General features: G+C 43.3%; 1 protein-coding gene across 1 annotated transcript in view; it reads right to left on the bottom strand.

The window, feature by feature from the left end:
• KLHL6 (kelch like family member 6) overlaps window positions 1–16,205 on the bottom strand; it is a 112,114-nt gene extending 95,909 nt beyond the window's left edge. Inside the window, exons 1-2 of the mRNA XM_069727781.1 lie at window positions 15,876–16,205; window positions 7,359–7,524 (exon numbers count right to left, since the gene is read on the bottom strand). Of these exons, the coding sequence (XP_069583882.1) occupies window positions 7,359–7,524; window positions 15,876–16,135 (426 nt within the window). The 5' untranslated portion in view covers window positions 16,136–16,205. The remainder of the gene's footprint in view (window positions 1–7,358; window positions 7,525–15,875) is intronic.
• Window positions 16,206–17,929: the final 1,724 nt, after the last annotated feature.

Genomic DNA, 17,929 nt, shown 5'->3' with positions numbered 1-17,929 from the left:
TGTTTTGGCTGCAGCGGTGACATCGCATCACTCAGCCAATCACTGAGCTCAGTGGTGTTTACCTCACAATACCAATCTTCAATGGGTACTACAGTGCCAACATCATTGGAATGGCGCTGCTGCTGGAAATGAGCATACATTGTTTTTAGTTTCTATCGGGTGATGTCACTGCTCTATAGGACCTTCAGTGACACACTGACCAGAGACAATGGCTCCTGCAGTGCATCACTGAGAGGTTACTATAGTTCAGAGTCTCACTTTATGGCAATTGCTGCGTGGGAAATTTCTCACACAGCAATGCCAAAAGTGAGACTAGGGACTATTTTTTTACAGCGGCGGAGGAATACAGTGCGGAAGGATACCTTCCTCCTGTCATTGTATTCCTGGAGCCCCTAGAGAGCGGTCGCATCAGCTGAGGTTGCCGTTCTCCACGGGAGATCGTCGTGGGACACTCGTGGATTTCTGCGGATTAGGGAATATATTGTTTGTTATTGTAATATTTTTTACAGATGACATTGGCTTCGGGAACAAAGTGACAAGTGATGGTGAGTATATACTCTATGTTATATGTACTGTATGTCTATATGTATGTATTGTATGTAATGTATGAATGTATTGTATGTAGTATGTATGTAGTTGTTGTATGTATGTATGTTTTATGTATGTAGTATGTATGTTGTATGTATGTATGTAGTATTATGTAGTATGTTGTATGTTTGTTGTATGTATGTAGTATGTATGTAGTATGTATGTTGTATGTTGTATGTATATAGGATGTTGAATGTATGTGGTATGTTGTATGTATGTTGTAAGTATGTTGCATGTATGTAGTATGTATGTAGTATGTTGTATGTAGTATGTATGTTTGTGTTTTGTTTTTTTTTTACATTCAACACATTAGCCGGATGATGGGACTACTACTGTCCTATAATTGGCAAATGTGTCAATCACTGCCATTGTAGCAGGCATAGCCCGATGGGACTTGTAGTCCCGTCGGACGATGCCTGCACACAAACACAAAGACCCCCAAGAGGCCCGCACAGACCCCCGAGAGGCCCGCACAGACCCCCAAGAGGTCGCACAGACCCCCCACGGTCCCAAACAAACACGCAGTCTCCACCCACGCACCGCCCACACTCTTCCCCCCTCCGGAACTGGATGTGCAAGAAAAGAAAGGGCTTATTTTCATTCCGATATTTGTGTCCCATTGACTTGCATTGGTTTCCAGTATCGGTATTGGCGATATCCAATATTTTTTGCATATCGGCCGATCCAATCTGATCCCGATATTGGAAGGTATCGCTCAACACTAATTGCAATTCTTAAACCATGCTCTCAGCATGAACTAATAGGCTTGCCGTATACGGTGACCCAGAGGTTGAGAGGGAGCCACCTTCCTCTCCCAGGCTCCTAAATGTTGCAATCAATATCGAACGTGGCATTTATGGTGTTAAACATTCAGGGCTCAGTTATCATGTAAGCCAAGCTCCCGGCGGCGATCATGCGGGCGCTCACAATCTCCATGATGTATCTATACATCATCAGTCGGGAACCTCTATCTGACCATAACGTATAAGTACTGTACAGCAAATGTCGTGAAAGGATTAAAGCGGTTGGCCTGGACTTTTACATTGATGCACTTTGATGGCCTTTCCCTGACAGCTGTTTCTGGGGGCTGCAATGGCCCAAAATACCCAGTTGTGGAGCTGCACAGCTCCATCACCTGTAAAATGGCCGTGGCTGGGTACTGCATATCCGCCCTCTTATTCAAATCAATAGGAGATGGGTTTGTAGTACCCGACTGCTGTGCAGCTCCATAACTTTGCACCAGTAACAGCTGATTCGTAGGGGTGCCTGGCATCGTACCTCTGCCAATCAGATATTGATTACCTATCCTAACGTTATGCCATCATCATCATGGTACAAGTCCTGAACATCCCATTTAGGCAGAGGATCTCCAGTAATGGACAACTCCTTTAAGTTATCACTTATCTAATGGGTACAACACTGGGACACCCATTGATCCTAAGGAATCGCTACATTCATCTATCTCTGGCAGTCCCGTAGACAATGAAAAGAGCACTGGTGCACATGCTTGACCTCTGCTCCATTGACCCAGGGCTCTGTAGAGCACCATTCTCTCACAATCCCAGAGATGAACACGTATTATTATATGCATAGGTGATAAAGAATTTGCACAAAGAATTTAATTTAAGAAGATATTACTTAGCAATGCATTGAAGTTTCTTTGACACCAGAGAGCAGACTGCGGTTCTGTTGTGCAATACAGAAACCAGAAACTCTGCAACATTTGTGATTTTCCCACAAAAGATGTTCTTAGAATTGCTTGCTCAGAGTGCATGACCTCACATTTCATAGGGTCTGTGCATAAACCCATCTATTCCAGTGTATACATATGGTTTCTGCAGATCTAAAAGCTAGTCTGGTACAGAAAAAAGACAAAGAATGGGGATAGTATTCGCAGAATTAAATCCAATGCGCAATAGTCAAGGTTCACTGAGGTTGCTTTCAATCCTTTTATTTAAAAAAAAATCTAGAGTTTTTTAAGGACCCAGTACACATTAGACTAAAGTCGGCCAAACTTTCTGATATTAAATAAATAATAATAAAAAAAATGTGTTATCTACTATATAATTGTCTAAGGGGTACTTCCGTCTTTCTGTCTGTCCTTCTGTCTGTAACGGAAATCCCACGTCGCTGATTGGTCTCGCCAGCTACCTGTCCTGGCTGCCACGACCAATCAGCGACGGGCACAGTCCGACCGAGAATTAGTCCCTCCTTACTCCCCGCAGTCAGTGCCCGGCGCCCGCATACTCCCCTCCAGTCACCGCTCACACAGGGTTAATGCCAGCGTTCACAGACCGCGTTATGTCGCGGGTAACGCACTCCGTTATCGCTGCTATTAACCCTGTGTGTCCCCAACTTTTTACTATTGATGCTGCCTATGCAGCATCAATAGTAAAAAGATGTCATGTTAAAAATAAAAAAAAAACAAAAAAAAAAACCTGCTATACTCACCTTCCGTAGTCCGCCGAGGCACGCGCGGCTGCCGCCATCTTCCGTTCCCAGGGATGCATTGTGAAATTACCCAGAAGACTTAGCGGTCTAACGAGACCGCTAAGTCATCTGGGTAATTTCGCAATGCATCCTGGGAACGGAAGATGGCAGCAGCCGTGAACGCATCGGCACAGCTTCGCTGGATTCCGGCGGGTGAGTATATAACTATTTTTTATTTTAATTATTTTTTTTACAGGGATATGGTGCCCACACTGCTATATACTACGTGGGCTGTGTTATATACTGCGTGGCTGCTATATACTACGTGGCCAGTGTTATATACTGCGTGGGCTGTTATATACTGCGTGGCCTGTGTTATATACTGCGTGGGCTGTGCTATATATTATGTGGGCTGTGCTATATACTACGTGGGCTTGGTTATATACTACATGGGCTGTATTATATACTGCGTGGGCTGTGTTATATACTATGTGGGCTGTGTTATATACTGCGCTGGCTGTGCTATATATTACGTGGGCTGTGTTATATACTGCGTGGGCTGTGTTATATACTGCGTGGGCTGTGTTATATACTGCGTGGGCTGTGTTATATACTGCGTGGCCTGTGTTATATACTGCGTGGGCTGTATTTTATACTGCGTGGACTGTGTTACATACTACATCGCCTGTGTTATATAGTATGTCGCCTGTGTTATATACTATGTGGCTGCTATATACTGCGTGGGCTGTGTTATATGCTGTGTGGGCTGTGTTGTATACTGCATGGGCTGTGCTATATATTACGTGGCCAGTGTTATATACTGCGTGGGCAGTGTTATATACTGTTTGGGCTGTGTTATATACTGCGTGGTCACTGTTATATACTGCGTGGCCTGTATTAACGCATCGGGTATTCTACAATATGTATGTATGTTTATAGCAGCCACATAGTATATAGCACAGGCCACGTAGTATTTGTCTGCTATATACTACATGGCTCCTATATACTACATGGCCTGTGCTATATACTATGTGGCTGCTATATACATACATACATATTCTAGAATACCCGATGCGTTAGAATCAGGCCACCATCTAGTTTTTAATAACCAGCAAAGGTAAAGCAGACAGCTGTAGGCTTATATAATAAGACTGGGAAGGTCCCTGGTTATTGGGCTCTTCACAGCCTAAAAATACCAGCCTGTAGCACCTCTAGAAGTGGCGCATCACATTAGAGGTGCCAATTCCTGGTGCTTGCCCAGGTCTTCCCAATTGCCCTGGTGCAGTGGCAATTGGGGTAATGGTAGGTGGGGTTGATGATAGCTGTGATTTATCAAAAGCCACCCCACACATGAATGGTCTCAGGATGCTTTACTGTTGGGAAAACACAGAACATGTGGTAGTATTCACCTTTACTTCGCCAGACAATCAATCTTCCAGATGTCCCAAATACTCAGAAGAGGAATTAACTTTACCCCAGTCCTCTGACAAATCTTTGTCAGACTTTCCTTGATGTTTTTGGAGAGAAGTGGCTTTTTTGCTGCCCATCTTGATGACAGATTAGCCAGGCTGCCAATCCTGAGCAAGATCTGCACTGCTACTGGACTGATCCTGCAGTTGAATCCTCTTTATGAGATGGTGCCATCACTAGTTGACTTTTTTGTAATAATTTACAATTGATCTGACCACTCTTCCTAACAATCTACAGTTAATGTAAATTGCCACTTTAAAATTGAAGCCACAAACTTACCAAAATTTATGTCAGTCTCAAAACTTTTCACCTCAACTGTACATATATTTACGTATGTACAGTGGGGGAAATAAGTATTTGATCCACGGTGGCTCAGTGGTTAGCACAGCAGCCTTGCAGCGCTGGGGTCCTGGGTTCTAATCCCACTCAGGACAACATCTGCAAAGAGTTTGTATGTTCTCTCCGTGTTTGCGTGGGTTTCCTCCGGGCACTCCGGTTTCCTCCCACATTTCAAAGACATACTGATAGGGAATTTAGATTGTGAGCCCCATCGGGGACAGTGATGATAATGTGTGCAAAACTGTAAAGTGCTGCGGAATATGTTAGCGCTATATAAAAATAAAGATTATTATTATCCCTTGCTGATTTTGTAAATTTGCCCACTGACAAAGAGATGAATATTTTATAATTTTAAGGGTAGGTTATTTTTAGCATTGAGAGATAGAATATCAAAAATAATATCCAGAAAATCACGTTGTATAAATTATATAAATTTATTTGCATTTTGCAGTGAGAAATAAGTATTTGATGCCCTACCAACCATTATGAGTTCTAGCTCCTACAGTCCAGTTAGACGCTCCTAATCAACTCGTTACCTGCATTAAAAACAACTGTCTTACAAAGTCACATTTATAAAAGACTCCTATCCACAGACTCAATTAATCAGTCAGACTCTAACCTCTACAACATGGGCAAGACCAAAGAACTTTCTAAGGATGTCAGGGACAAGATCATAGACCTGCACAGAGCTGGAATCGCCTACAAGGGATCAAATACTTATTTCCCCCATGGTATATGTAAAAATACAGTTGGGTCCATATATATTTGGACAGAGACAACATTTTTCTAATTTTGGTTATAGACATTACCACAATGAATTTAAAAAAAACAATTCAGATGCAGTTGAAGTTCAGACTTTCAGCTTTCATTTGAGGGTATCCACATTAAAATTGGATGAAGGGTTTAGGAGTTTCAGCTCCTTAACATGTGCCACCCTGTTTTTAAAGGGACCAAAAGTAATTGGACAATAGAATCCAAACCTATTTCATGGAAAGTTGTGGTTAATCCCTTCGTTATGTCATTCTCAATTAAGCAGATAAAAGGCCTGGAGTTGATTTGAGGTGTGGTGCACGCATTTGGAAGGTTTTGCTGTGAACTAAATATGCGGTCAAAGGAGCTCTCCATGCAGGTGAAACAAGCCATCCTTAAGCTGCGAAAACAGAAAAAACCCATTTGAGAAACTGCTACAATACTAGGAGTGGCAAAATCTACAATTTGGTACATCGTGAGAAAGAAAGAAAGCACTGGTGAACTCATCAATGCAAAAAGACCTGGGCGCCCACAGAAGACAACAGTGGTGGATGATCGCAGAATAATCTCCATGGTGAAGAGAAACCCCTTCACAACAGCCAACCAAGTGAACAACACTCTCCAGGAGGTCGGCGTATCAATATTCTAATCTACCATAAAGAGAAGACTGCATGAAAGTAAATACAAAGGGTTCACTGCACGGTGCAAGCCACTCATAAGCATCAAGAAGAAAAAGGCTAGACTGGACTTTGCTTAAAAACATCTAAAAAAGCCAGCACAGTTCTGGAAGAACATTCTTTGGACAGATGAAACCAAGATCAACCTCTACCAGAATGATGGAAAGAGAAAAGTATGATGAAGGTGTGGTACAGCTCATGATCCAAAGCATACCACTTCATCTGTAAAACACGGCGGAGGCAGTGTGATGGCTTGGGCATGCATGGCTGCCAGTGGCACTGGGTCACTAGTGATTATTGATGATGTGACACAGAACAGAAGCAGACGAATGAATTCTGAGGTATTCAGAGACATACTGTGTGCTCAGATCCAGCCAAATGCAGCAAAACTGATCGGTCATCGTTTCATACTACAGATGGACAATGACCCAAAACATAAAGCCAAAGCAACCCAGGAGTTTATTAAAGCAAAGAAGTGGAATATTCTTGAATGGCCAAGTCAGTCACCTGATGTCAACCCAATTGAGCATGCATTTCACTTGTTAAAGACTAAACTTCAGACAGAAAGGCCCACAAACAAACAGCAACTGAAAACCACGGCAGTGAAGGCCTGGCAGAGCATCAAAAAGGAGGAAACACAGCGTCTGGTGATGTCCATGCGTTCAAGACTTCAGGCAGTCATTGCCAACAAACGGTTTTCAACCATGTACTAAAAATGAACATTTTATTTAAAATTATTGAATCTGTCCAATTACTTTTAGTCCCTTTAAAAACAGGGTGGCACATGTTAAGGAGCTGAAACTTCTAAACCCTTCATCCAATTTTAATGTGGATACCCTCAAATGAAAGCTGAAAGTCTGAGCTTCAACTGCATCTGAATTGTTTTGTTTAAAATTCATTGTGGTAATGTCTATAAATAAAATTAAAAAAATGTTGTCTCTGTCCAAATATATATGGACCTAACTGTAAGTGTTCAACAAAAATTGAAGTAGCCTATAACAACCAATTCGGTTCCAGCATTCATTATTTGGAGGCACAACTTGTTCCTGCACAAGCTTGTACACAAAACCCAGTGTGTGCACCATATGACTATAGTGGACTTACCTGAAAAAGACTGGCAGCCTCTAATATTTTCTGCACGTTCTGCTTAGTGATCACGACTTTACTAGTGTAAGTATAATCCAAGATAGTCTGCATGGTTTCAGCTTCCACTCCCTGGATTATAATCTTCTCTTCATACTTTTCTTTGAGATCATTACAGAACATGGCTCTAAGGAAGAAATACACATCTGTGTCAGATAAAGCAGCATCAAAGCATGTTAGAGAGCAACATAAAAATCTCAAAATGACACTAAAACTATTTTGTAAAAGGAATCTGGCCTGGTGATTAGAAAATAGTTGCAAATCCAACTTTTTAAAATTATTCACCTGTTGTTCGCCACACATTTCCCTGCAGAAGCCGATGCTTGGAAAATGCAGTATTACATGGCATTCGCATGCATATTCCATGGTCATACAGTAGGAGACGTTTTCACATGGCACGGCATCTACAGTATCTCCATGGTGATATATGATGTGATATATATGACATATGATATATATGGTGATATATGATGTGATATATATGATATGATATATGGTGATATATGAGCTTAGCCATCTATGTATGAACCCAACCAACAGATGAGGCCACACTAGATCTCTCTGCTTTAGGCGATGGCAGGGGCAGATATACTATTGTTGCAACCTGGGCATCCGAACATGGGCCCGATATACAGTATGAGGGGGCCCACTACTACCCCCAAAGCAGGTGCAATTGTGCATTATGATGAGCTATTGGACTGAAAAGGGCACATATGTTGTTTTTGTACAAGGGCTCAATTCTGTCAGCATAGTTGGCTTCATGAGTTTAAGATGTCAACAATACAGTTATCCCACACAATGGTTGGGTTTTGTGGGCTGTGGATAAATGGAGTAAACGCACAAAAATAAATCATCAATTTGACTACTCACAGATCAAATTTGTACAGGTTATTAAACTTATGGAAAAATCAAATCTCTCTATATAGTTGACTTTATAATTAGCAATTTATGTACCGTATATTAAAGGGAACCTGTAACCCCCAATATCGAAGATGAGCTCAGCCCACCAGCATCAGGGGCTTATGTACAGCATTCTGGAATGCAGTAGATAAGCCCTCAATGTATCCTGAAAGATGAGAAAAGAGGTTAGATTATACTCACAAAGGGGTAGTTCCGCTGCGGTCCGGTCCGATGGGCGTCACAGTCCTGTCCGGGGCCTCCCATCTTCTTACGATGACGTCCTCTTCTTGTTTTCACGCTGCGGCTCCGGTGCAGGCGTACTTTGTCTGCCCTGTTGAGGGCAGAGCAAAGTACTGCAGTGCGCAGGTGCCGGGAAAGGTCAGAGAGACCCGGCGCCCAAAGTACGCCGGCGCCCAAAGTACGCCTGCGCCAGAGCCGCAGCGTGAAGACAAGAAGAAGACGTCATCCTATGAAGATAGGAGGCCCTGGACCACGACGCCCATCGGATCGGACCGCCCGCCCAGGTGAGTATAATCTAACCTCTTTTTCTCATCTTTCAGGATACATCGGGGCTTATCTACAGCATTCCAGAATGCTGTAGATAAGCCCCCGATACTGGTGGGCTTAGCTCATCTTCAATTTTGGGAGTGACAGGTTTCCTTTAAGAAAAAAAGTGTTTAATTTTTTTAACATTGTTTTTATTATTGTTAATGTAATTTGTTATCATATTGGAAGATTTTAATTAGTTTTATGTTTACAGGGGTTATCTAGGATTAGTTTATTTTGTTGCAATAAGCCTAAAAACTAACAGGCATGTGGGATTTCTGTTATCACAAACTAACAGGCAAGTAGTTGCTAAGTACCTGCCAGTTCTACCCTGCGCCAGCTCAGAGTGATCACAGACCACTCCTGCTAGTGATTCTGCTGCTTCACGTTGACAGAGCAGCTCTTCCTCTTCTGGGCTGATCTGTAAACAAGGATGCCAAATGCCATGCTAATTGACTATTGGCTTCCCACAGTTAGACTGCGGGGAGCCATCTGTCAATCAGCATGACACCAGCTGTCATGCCCCATCAACAGGGCAGAGCGGAAGAGTAGCAGCTGATCTGTCAGCATGACGTCAGCAGAAGCTGAAGAATCACCGGCAAGAGCGGCCTGTGAATGCTCTGATTTGGCAGAGATGCGCGGCAGCAGGAATAACAGGCAGGTAGTTAGCAACTCCTTTAAGTTATAACTTATTGGCATGTATGTATGCCCGGCTCTCAGTGCATATAGTACTTCCATGAAGCACGGCATCCATCCTCCTCTAGCAGTAATACTTTTATTGAGAATCAGAGCTTTTTTTTCTAATATATACAATATGAAACTAAGAAAAAAAGTGACCAATCCCTTGTCACATGCACGACAGATGGGGTATAGGCATGATGATAGATAACCAGCCTCTATAGTTCAGCGGTTCAGTTTTGTCTATGGACATCAATGCATTATCTCAGTGGTACAAGACTTGCGGATCAGACTTGCTGACCTCTCAGCTCTTGATTATCCTGGTCATTTAGCTTGTTTGTATCATACATTGCTGCACATCTGCCAAGGATTCCAGTCCATTCTCTTTCCATATAAAACTATTGGCAGCAACAAATGTGAAAAAATGTGGGATCTAATTAACAATGTACTGTAAATTTATACCAGGATTGCTTACTCCTATTTAGCCTCTTCTTGTTACTAGAGCAAAAAATAGACAAAAAAGGGATTAGGATTAAGCAGAGATAAGAATGTTACTAGGTGAATGAAATGTCCCATATGTTTGTAGATTGTGTGGATAATACCACATTGATGAGCGACAGCGCTTTCTGAATTTAGAGCAAGACAACATAAAAGATGTTCACCGTGATCACATATACTACAGGGACATAAGTAACGGGACACCTACACATCCACTACAGGAGCTTCTATGACCTCCTATTCTAAATCCATAGACATTAATATGGCGTATTAAGATTTCCCTTCACTTGAAATAATCGACCTAGACCAACCCCTGAAAAACAATCACATTGCAGCATCCCTCCTCCACCAAACTATACAGTTGGCACAATGCAGTCAGGTAAGTAACATCCTTCTAACATAAAGAGAGAAGTGTAATTCATCACTCCACAGGACACCTTTCCACTGCTACAGTGACCGAGTGATTTCTACCACTCCATTTAAAAATTGGTATTGTGCTTGGTGGTGTAAGGCTTGCTTGCAGCTGCTAGGCCATAAAAACATGTCGTGAAGCTACCAGCGCACAGTTTTTGTGCTAAAATCTTGGAGGACGTTTGTAAAGGCAGAATGCTTGGCTAGGTAGATTATTGTATACATGTGACAAAAGGGCTGAAAGTAAAACCTAAATTTAATAATTAAGACGTGTGGGCCAATACTTTCTTCCACATAGCGTGTATCAATATTCTCTACTAAAGGTGATCTCCCAACTGGTATTTAAAAATGTGCTCAAGACGCCCTATCCACTAGTGCAAGTGGAGATCTGCCGCAAAGGGCAGACCCTAATTATTTATATGAACACTATGCAATAGTAATTGGAGCACCTACCAGAAAATATATATTTATTATTATTATTACTACATGATCCACCATTAACAATGGGTGCTGAACACAGCTCCCCTCCCTGCACAATGACCTCTGTACAGGCCAGAAAAGCATACCTGCAACAGACTCTCATAGAAGCCATTGTGTCCTGGGATCTATGTGACTACTGTAAAGCACATTTCTGAATGTTGGTAAAAGCAGCTCAGGCAAGATAGTTACCCCGGTAAAGTACAGAAAATAGAAATAAAAAAAGTCTACAATCAGGAATAATATACAGTGTATATATATATATATATATATATATATATCAATAGCGTAGCTACCAGGGGGGCAGAGGGTGCGGTCGCCCCGGGCCCAGAGCTCAGAGGGGACACACCTGGAGCTACGCTACCCTTAACTATATTAGCCTGCTGTGCACGCCAATATAGTTGAGCTCTGCGGTGGAGCAGGGACAGAATCTCCCTGCACTGCCGCCGTCTGTTCTGTAGAGGAGCATGTACCCGGGGACGCTGGATGCCAGCACTGTACCTGCTGCCTCAGAGCCTCCAGCAGAGCATACTGGAGACACACACACATTGATGGCTGTGTGGTGTCTGCTGAAGAGACGCTGCTTCTTCCCTCCCTGAGCCCTGCATAGAGGAGCAGCCGGACAGGAGATAGGAAGAGGTAGGAGCTCAGGCTGCAGGGGGCTGGAGGTGACTGCACTGTGCAGTGAGGAGGAGGCACGACACTGTTCCCCTACTGACAAGTCCCTGAGGTTTCTTGCATCCATTTTTCTCTCTGTCTGTCTCGCGCTCTCTCTCTGTGTCTGTCTCGCGCTCTCTCTCTGTGTCTGTCTCGTGCGCTCTCTCTCTCTGTCTGTCTCGCGCTCTCTCTCTGTGTCTGTCTCGCGCTCTCTCTCTGTGTCTGTCTCGCGCTCTCTCTCTGTGTCTGTCTCGCTCTCTCTCTCTGTGTCTGTCTCGCGCTCTCTCTGTCTGTCTCGCGCTCTCTGTGTCTGTCTCGCGCTCTCTGTCTGTCTCGCGCTCTCTGTGTCTGTCTCGCGCTCTCTCTGTGTCTGTCTCGCGCTCTCTCTGTGTCTGTCTCGCGCTCTCTGTGTCTGTCTCGCGCTCTCTGTGTCTGTCTCGCGCTCTCTGTGTCTGTCTCGCGCTCTCTGTGTCTGTCTCGCGCTCTCTGTGTCTGTCTCGCGCTCTCTGTGTCTGTCTCGCGCTCTCTGTGTCTGTCTCGCGCTCTCTGTGTCTGTCTCGCGCTCTCTGTGTCTGTCTCGCGCTCTGTGTCTGTCTCGCGCTCTGTGTCTGTCTCGCGCTCTCTGTGTCTGTCTCGCGCTCTCTGTGTCTGTCTCGCGCTCTCTGTGTCTGTCTCGCGCTCTCTGTGTCTGTCTCGCGCTCTCTGTGTCTGTCTCGCGCTCTCTGTGTCTGTCTCGCGCTCTCTCTCTCTGTGTCTGTCTCGCGCTCTCTCTCTCTGTGTCTGTCTCGCGCTCTCTCTCTCTGTGTCTGTCTCGCTCTCTCTCTCTGTGTCTGTCTCGCGCTCTCTCTCTGTGTCTGTCTCGCGCTCTCTCTCTCTGTGTCTGTCTCGCGCTCTCTCTCTCTGTGTCTGTCTCGTGCGCTCTCTCTCTCTGTGTCTGTCTCGCGCTCTCTCTCTGTGTGTCTCGCGCTCTCTCTCTGTGTCTGTCTCGCGCTCTCTCTCTGTGTCTGTCTCGCGCTCTCTCTCTGTGTCTGTCTCGCTCTCTCTCTCTCTCTGTGTCTCTCTCTCTCTGTGTCTATCTCGCTCTCTCTCTCTGTGTCTGTCTCGCTCTCTCTCTCTCTGTCTGTCTGTCTCTCTCTCTGTGTTTGTCTCGCTCTCTCTCTCTGTGTTTGTCTCGCTCTCTCTCTCTGTGTTTGTCTCGCTCTCTCTCTCTGTGTGTCTGTCTCGCTCTCTCTCTCTGTGTGTCTGTCTCGCTCTCTCTCTCTGTGTCTGTCTCGCTCTCTCTCTCTGTGTCTGTCTCGTGCGCTCTCTCTCTCTGTGTCTGTCTCGCGCTCTCTCTCTGTGTGTCTCGCGCTCTCTCTCTGTGTCTGTCTCGCGCTCTCTCTCTGTCTGTCTCGCGCTCTCTCTCTGTGTCTGTCTCGCTCTCTCTCTCTCTCTGTGTCTCTCTCTCTCTGTGTCTATCTCGCTCTCTCTCTCTGTGTCTGTCTCGCTCTCTCTCTCTCTCTGTCTGTCTGTCTCTCTCTCTGTGTTTGTCTCGCTCTCTCTCTCTGTGTTTGTCTCGCTCTCTCTCTCTGTGTGTCTGTCTCGCTCTCTCTCTCTGTGTGTCTGTCTCGCTCTCTCTCTCTGTGTGTCTGTCTCGCTCTCTCTCTCTGTGTCTGTCTCGCTCTCTCTCTCTGTGTCTGTCTCGCTCTCTCTCTCTGTGTCTGTCTCGCTCTCTCTCTCTGTGTCTGTCTCGCTCTCTCTCTCTGTGTCTGTCTCGCTCTCTCTCTCTGTGTCTGTCTCGCTCTCTCTCTCTGTGTCTGTCTCGCTCTCTCTCTCTCTGTGTCTGTCTCGCTCTCTCTCTCTCTGTGTCTGTCTCGCTCTCTCTCTCTCTGTGTCTGTCTCGCTCTCTCTCTCTGTATCTGTCTCGCTCTCTCTCTCTCTCTCTCTGTCTGTCTCGCTCTCTCTGTGTCTGTCTCGCTCTCTCTCTCTCTCTGTCTGTCTCGCTCTCTCTCTCTCTGTCTGTCTCGCTCTCTCTCTCTCTCTGTGTCTGTCTCGCTCTCTCTGTGTCTGTCTCGCTCTCTCTCTCTGTGTCTGTCTCGCTCTCTCTCTCTTTGTGTCTGTCTCGCTCTCTCTCTTTGTGTCTGTCTCGCGCTCTCTGTGTCTGTCTCGCGCTCTCTGTGTCTGTCTCGCGCTCTCTCTGTGTCTGTCTCGCTCTCTCTCTGTGTCTGTCTCGCTCTCTCTCTCTGTGTCTGTCTCGCTCTCTCTCTGTGTCTGTCTCGCTCTCTCTCTCTGTGTCTGTCTCGCTCGTAATGTGGTCCTGTAGACGGGGTCAGGGTCCTATCAGTCCAATGTGTCTCATCTCATATCAGTAAATACAAGGTAATAAACATGAAAATGCCATTTATATAAACAATAAAAAAAAACATAAAGTTGAGGATAAATATATATGATGAAGAGCCAAATAGAATAAAAATGGGAATAGCCAGTAGGTGAGTGTAGATAATCACATATAGATGCGTATGTATACTCTGAATAACATGGCCCACAAATGGGGAGAAGGGAAAAAAAGAAGAGATGACATACAGGGGGGCGCACTTTCTTCTTTCATTGTGTGATATTTTACCTCCCCCCTTTCTTCTGCTTTCCTCTTTCTTTCCATTCACCTCTTTAGGGTCTTGTCCAGACAAGAGTATTCTTTTTAGGGTTACCTGGATTCATTCAGGGACCTATTCCCATATGGTGGACTCTATACGCATTTACTGGTTGTTTTTATTTTCTGCAATTTGCAGCCCACAGGACAGAGACCAGAATCCAAGGGAGATACAATGTGGGGGCTAATGCGGGGGCCATTATATATTTTCAATTACAGCAGGATCATCTGCTCAGGTTCCCCCTATACCCATGATTAAAGTGTGCCACCATAGTTGTAATCAAGGTTTAGGGGCCCACTCAGATGGTTGGCCCCCCTGAGCTGAACCCTTAGCTACGCCTCTGATATATATATATATATATATATATATATATATATATATATATTTTTTTTTTATTATTATTATTTATTTATTTATTCCTATCTGGTTTTAATTAGCTGAAAAAATGGTTGATTCATTTCCATTAATATGGATGCAGTGGAGGAGAGGCTGCCATAGACGTTTCATTTTTTGCTAACTTACAGGGAAATGAATTTAATCAGGCAGATGATCGACAACCTATTTTCCCATGTCACCGACTTGGGTCCAACCGCTCTAAAGACGTTAGGTTGTTGGCAGGTGCGCATTGTCTCATCTGGTGTCCTTGACTGGTAATTCTACATCCCAGATTGTCATGCTGTCTACGGTTCCAGAGATATTCTAGGATAACAAAGTCTAGCAGCAATTAATCTGACTGCACATAGGAAAATTATTCTGTAATTTAAATGTAAATCTATTATATTTAGATATGGTATGTTTATAGAAATAACAGGAGAATAATGAGTATATCAATAAAATCCAAAATTGTATTATTCTATACATATGGTTCCTCACCAAATCTGTATCACAAATCCTTCTTAGATTTACTGGAGAATGTTTTGTACTTTAGTGATGACTAATTAGTTTCTAAATGGTTATGGTTGGATAAACCAAGTACGGTAGGTGGGAACTCTTAATGGTAAATATATATGCAGTAAAATATTTTGGGGTGACCATCAAGTATTGCACTGAAAATTGGTCTTCAATGGAGAAGGTTTCATATACCACAGATCATATTTTGCTGCCATCACGTAGTGCCAGAAAGTTTTTAGTAATGAAGTAACACAGGCTCAAAGTTTACTATAGACCTATGGACCTCAGGAGCCAATCTTCCCAACCATGGCTGCTCTGTAGTGGTGCGGGAGTATGTAGATCCCAATAGATGCTATTTAGGCCCAATATGTAAACTGATCTGTAAGCTCTGTTCTTGGCAGTGAGAATATTGGAGTCTGTACAACTATTATGGTCACCAAAAATACCAAATATATAATATAGGTTTGAAAGACTCCATTATAAGTCGATGGCATGCATCGGGATTTATTGGAATCTGTTCAAAAATGGTAGATGTCATGGTTAAATTACAAACAGAAGCCATAATGATAACGTGAATAGAGTCTAGGGGTTTTATTCCCACATTTTTAGTCTTTTACTTTTAAATTTTTTTTGTTAATGTTTTTGTTGATTTTGAAATTAAGTCATATGAATCCGTGTGAAGATAAATTATTTCAGGTCAGTCATTTTACCCATAGAATATATATTATCACAAACAAGGCGCTTGTCTACATGAAAAATGGCACCAGTATTTTGGCTAAAGATGTCTTACCTAAAGTAATTGCTGGCAGCAGCCAGTACGACGCGGTGACATGAGAACACGCTGTTGCCTACACACAACACTACATCCGTCAGTGAGTTCTCCAGCCGCAGGTTTTCTAGCCCATTCTGAAGTGACAATGTAAAGCCAGTATCATCAAATCGTCGGATATCTCCACTGGATTTTTCAATCAGTTCCCCCAATTCTTTGGGACATTCTCTGTTGAGTGAAACAATGAAGTCAACAGTGCTGTTTTCCAAGGATTCTCCCATTATTGTGACTGTAGGTAACACAAAGTGTCTACTTCTGTGCTGCTATGCCGTTAGGTCACACTTCACAAGTGAAGCGGATTTCCTGCCAATGACTCCAAACTTATCTAAGACTGTCACACACAAAACAGGAAACCTTAAACTTTCTCAGTTGACAGTAAAAATACATTAATCTTATTGGTTACTACAACTTGAGACCAAGTGCAAAGCGCAGCCAAATAATATGTATACGAAATAATCAAGCAGTCATTGTAAAGACTAATACACTATAGATTTACTCTAATCATAGCGACAAAATAGAAAAGGCTATGAATATATCAATTCCTATGTTATCTCCATACCAGGCGGTCACAGAGTAGAGATAATAATTATAGTGGTGTCACAACTAACAGTTTAGGATCATAATGATGTCACCGTAGAAGTCATGTATAATGCACACAGTGATGTCACAGTACAATGATTAGAAAAAGTGATGTCACAGTACACAAAATTTAAACATCATTACAATGCAAGGATAAAGCATACAGTGATGTCATACAAACACTGTAAGATACCCCCACAGTAACTTCATCCATAGTACCCTCCACACGCACCCTACTGTACCCCACCCTTCAACTCCACCATATGGTGACCCACAACACAGTATGATCCCCCAACTGTGACCCCCAAACAGCCCTCCATGTAGTATAATGGGACTACATACAGTATAATGACCCACACCACTCCACACTGTATAGTGGCCACCACACAGCCTTCCACACGGTATGATCGACCCCACACAAATCACCACACTGTATAATTGCTTGCATACAGTATAATGGCTCCCACATAGCCCTCCAAATATTATAGTAGCCCCCACATCACCTTCCATATAGTATAATGCACCCCATAGTACTTCATATAGTATAATGCACTGCCCATAGTCCTCCATGCAACATTCTGGCCACCACAACTTTCTCACTGATTTAAAAAAAAAAATCATCTCCCTGTGTATTTCATCACAACTGTCTGAAAGTTTCACCACCTCTCTCCGCAATACAAAGATACACTTTAACCTGTGGACATTATCTCTGTATCCTGAAACCCCAAACAAATGCCTATACACACATATATTTCACTGTATATATACATATACAGTGTGTCTGTAAAGTCATGGTGCACTTTTGACCAGTCACTGGAAAGCAACAAAAAACGATAGAAATGTGAAATCTGCTCCACATAAAACAAAACCTCTCCCAGTTTCATACCTATTCAGTGCAGTTCGATGTGGGCTCCATTTGTTGCCCTAAACACATCCAAACGATAGTGGCGTTTTTGCCACACACAGGGAAGGACGCCTGGTGTAACAGTGAATAATGTCTGTGATTCTCTGTTTTAAGTGATTAATGTTGTTGTTGCATTCAATGTACACATGTTGCTTCACATAACCCCAAAAGTAAAAGTCTAGGGGCGTCAGATCTGGGGATCGTGAGGGTCATGACTTGACAGAATCCCTGCCTATCCACCACCGGGGGAATGTTCTATCCAGAAACTCACGATCAATGGTGACGTAGTGTGAAGGAGCGCCGTCTTGTTGAAAGATGACACCTTCTGGAAATCTGGAGTACACCCCCTTCCAAAAGTAAGATTTTAATTGATATCTCACTGAACACAATAACAATTTTCATAATTTTGACAAAACTGTTTCATAGAACATTTTTTTAACTCATAACATGAAAGTAATAATAATAACTTTCATTACAAAATCTTGAGTTTCACTCAAATTATTTGATGCAAAAATGAAAACATTCCATGTGA

This window comes from Ranitomeya imitator, chromosome 5, assembly GCF_032444005.1.
Source record: "Ranitomeya imitator isolate aRanImi1 chromosome 5, aRanImi1.pri, whole genome shotgun sequence".
Lineage (NCBI taxonomy): Eukaryota > Metazoa > Chordata > Amphibia > Anura > Dendrobatidae > Ranitomeya > Ranitomeya imitator.
This window is presented reverse-complemented; position numbering and strand designations above follow the sequence as displayed.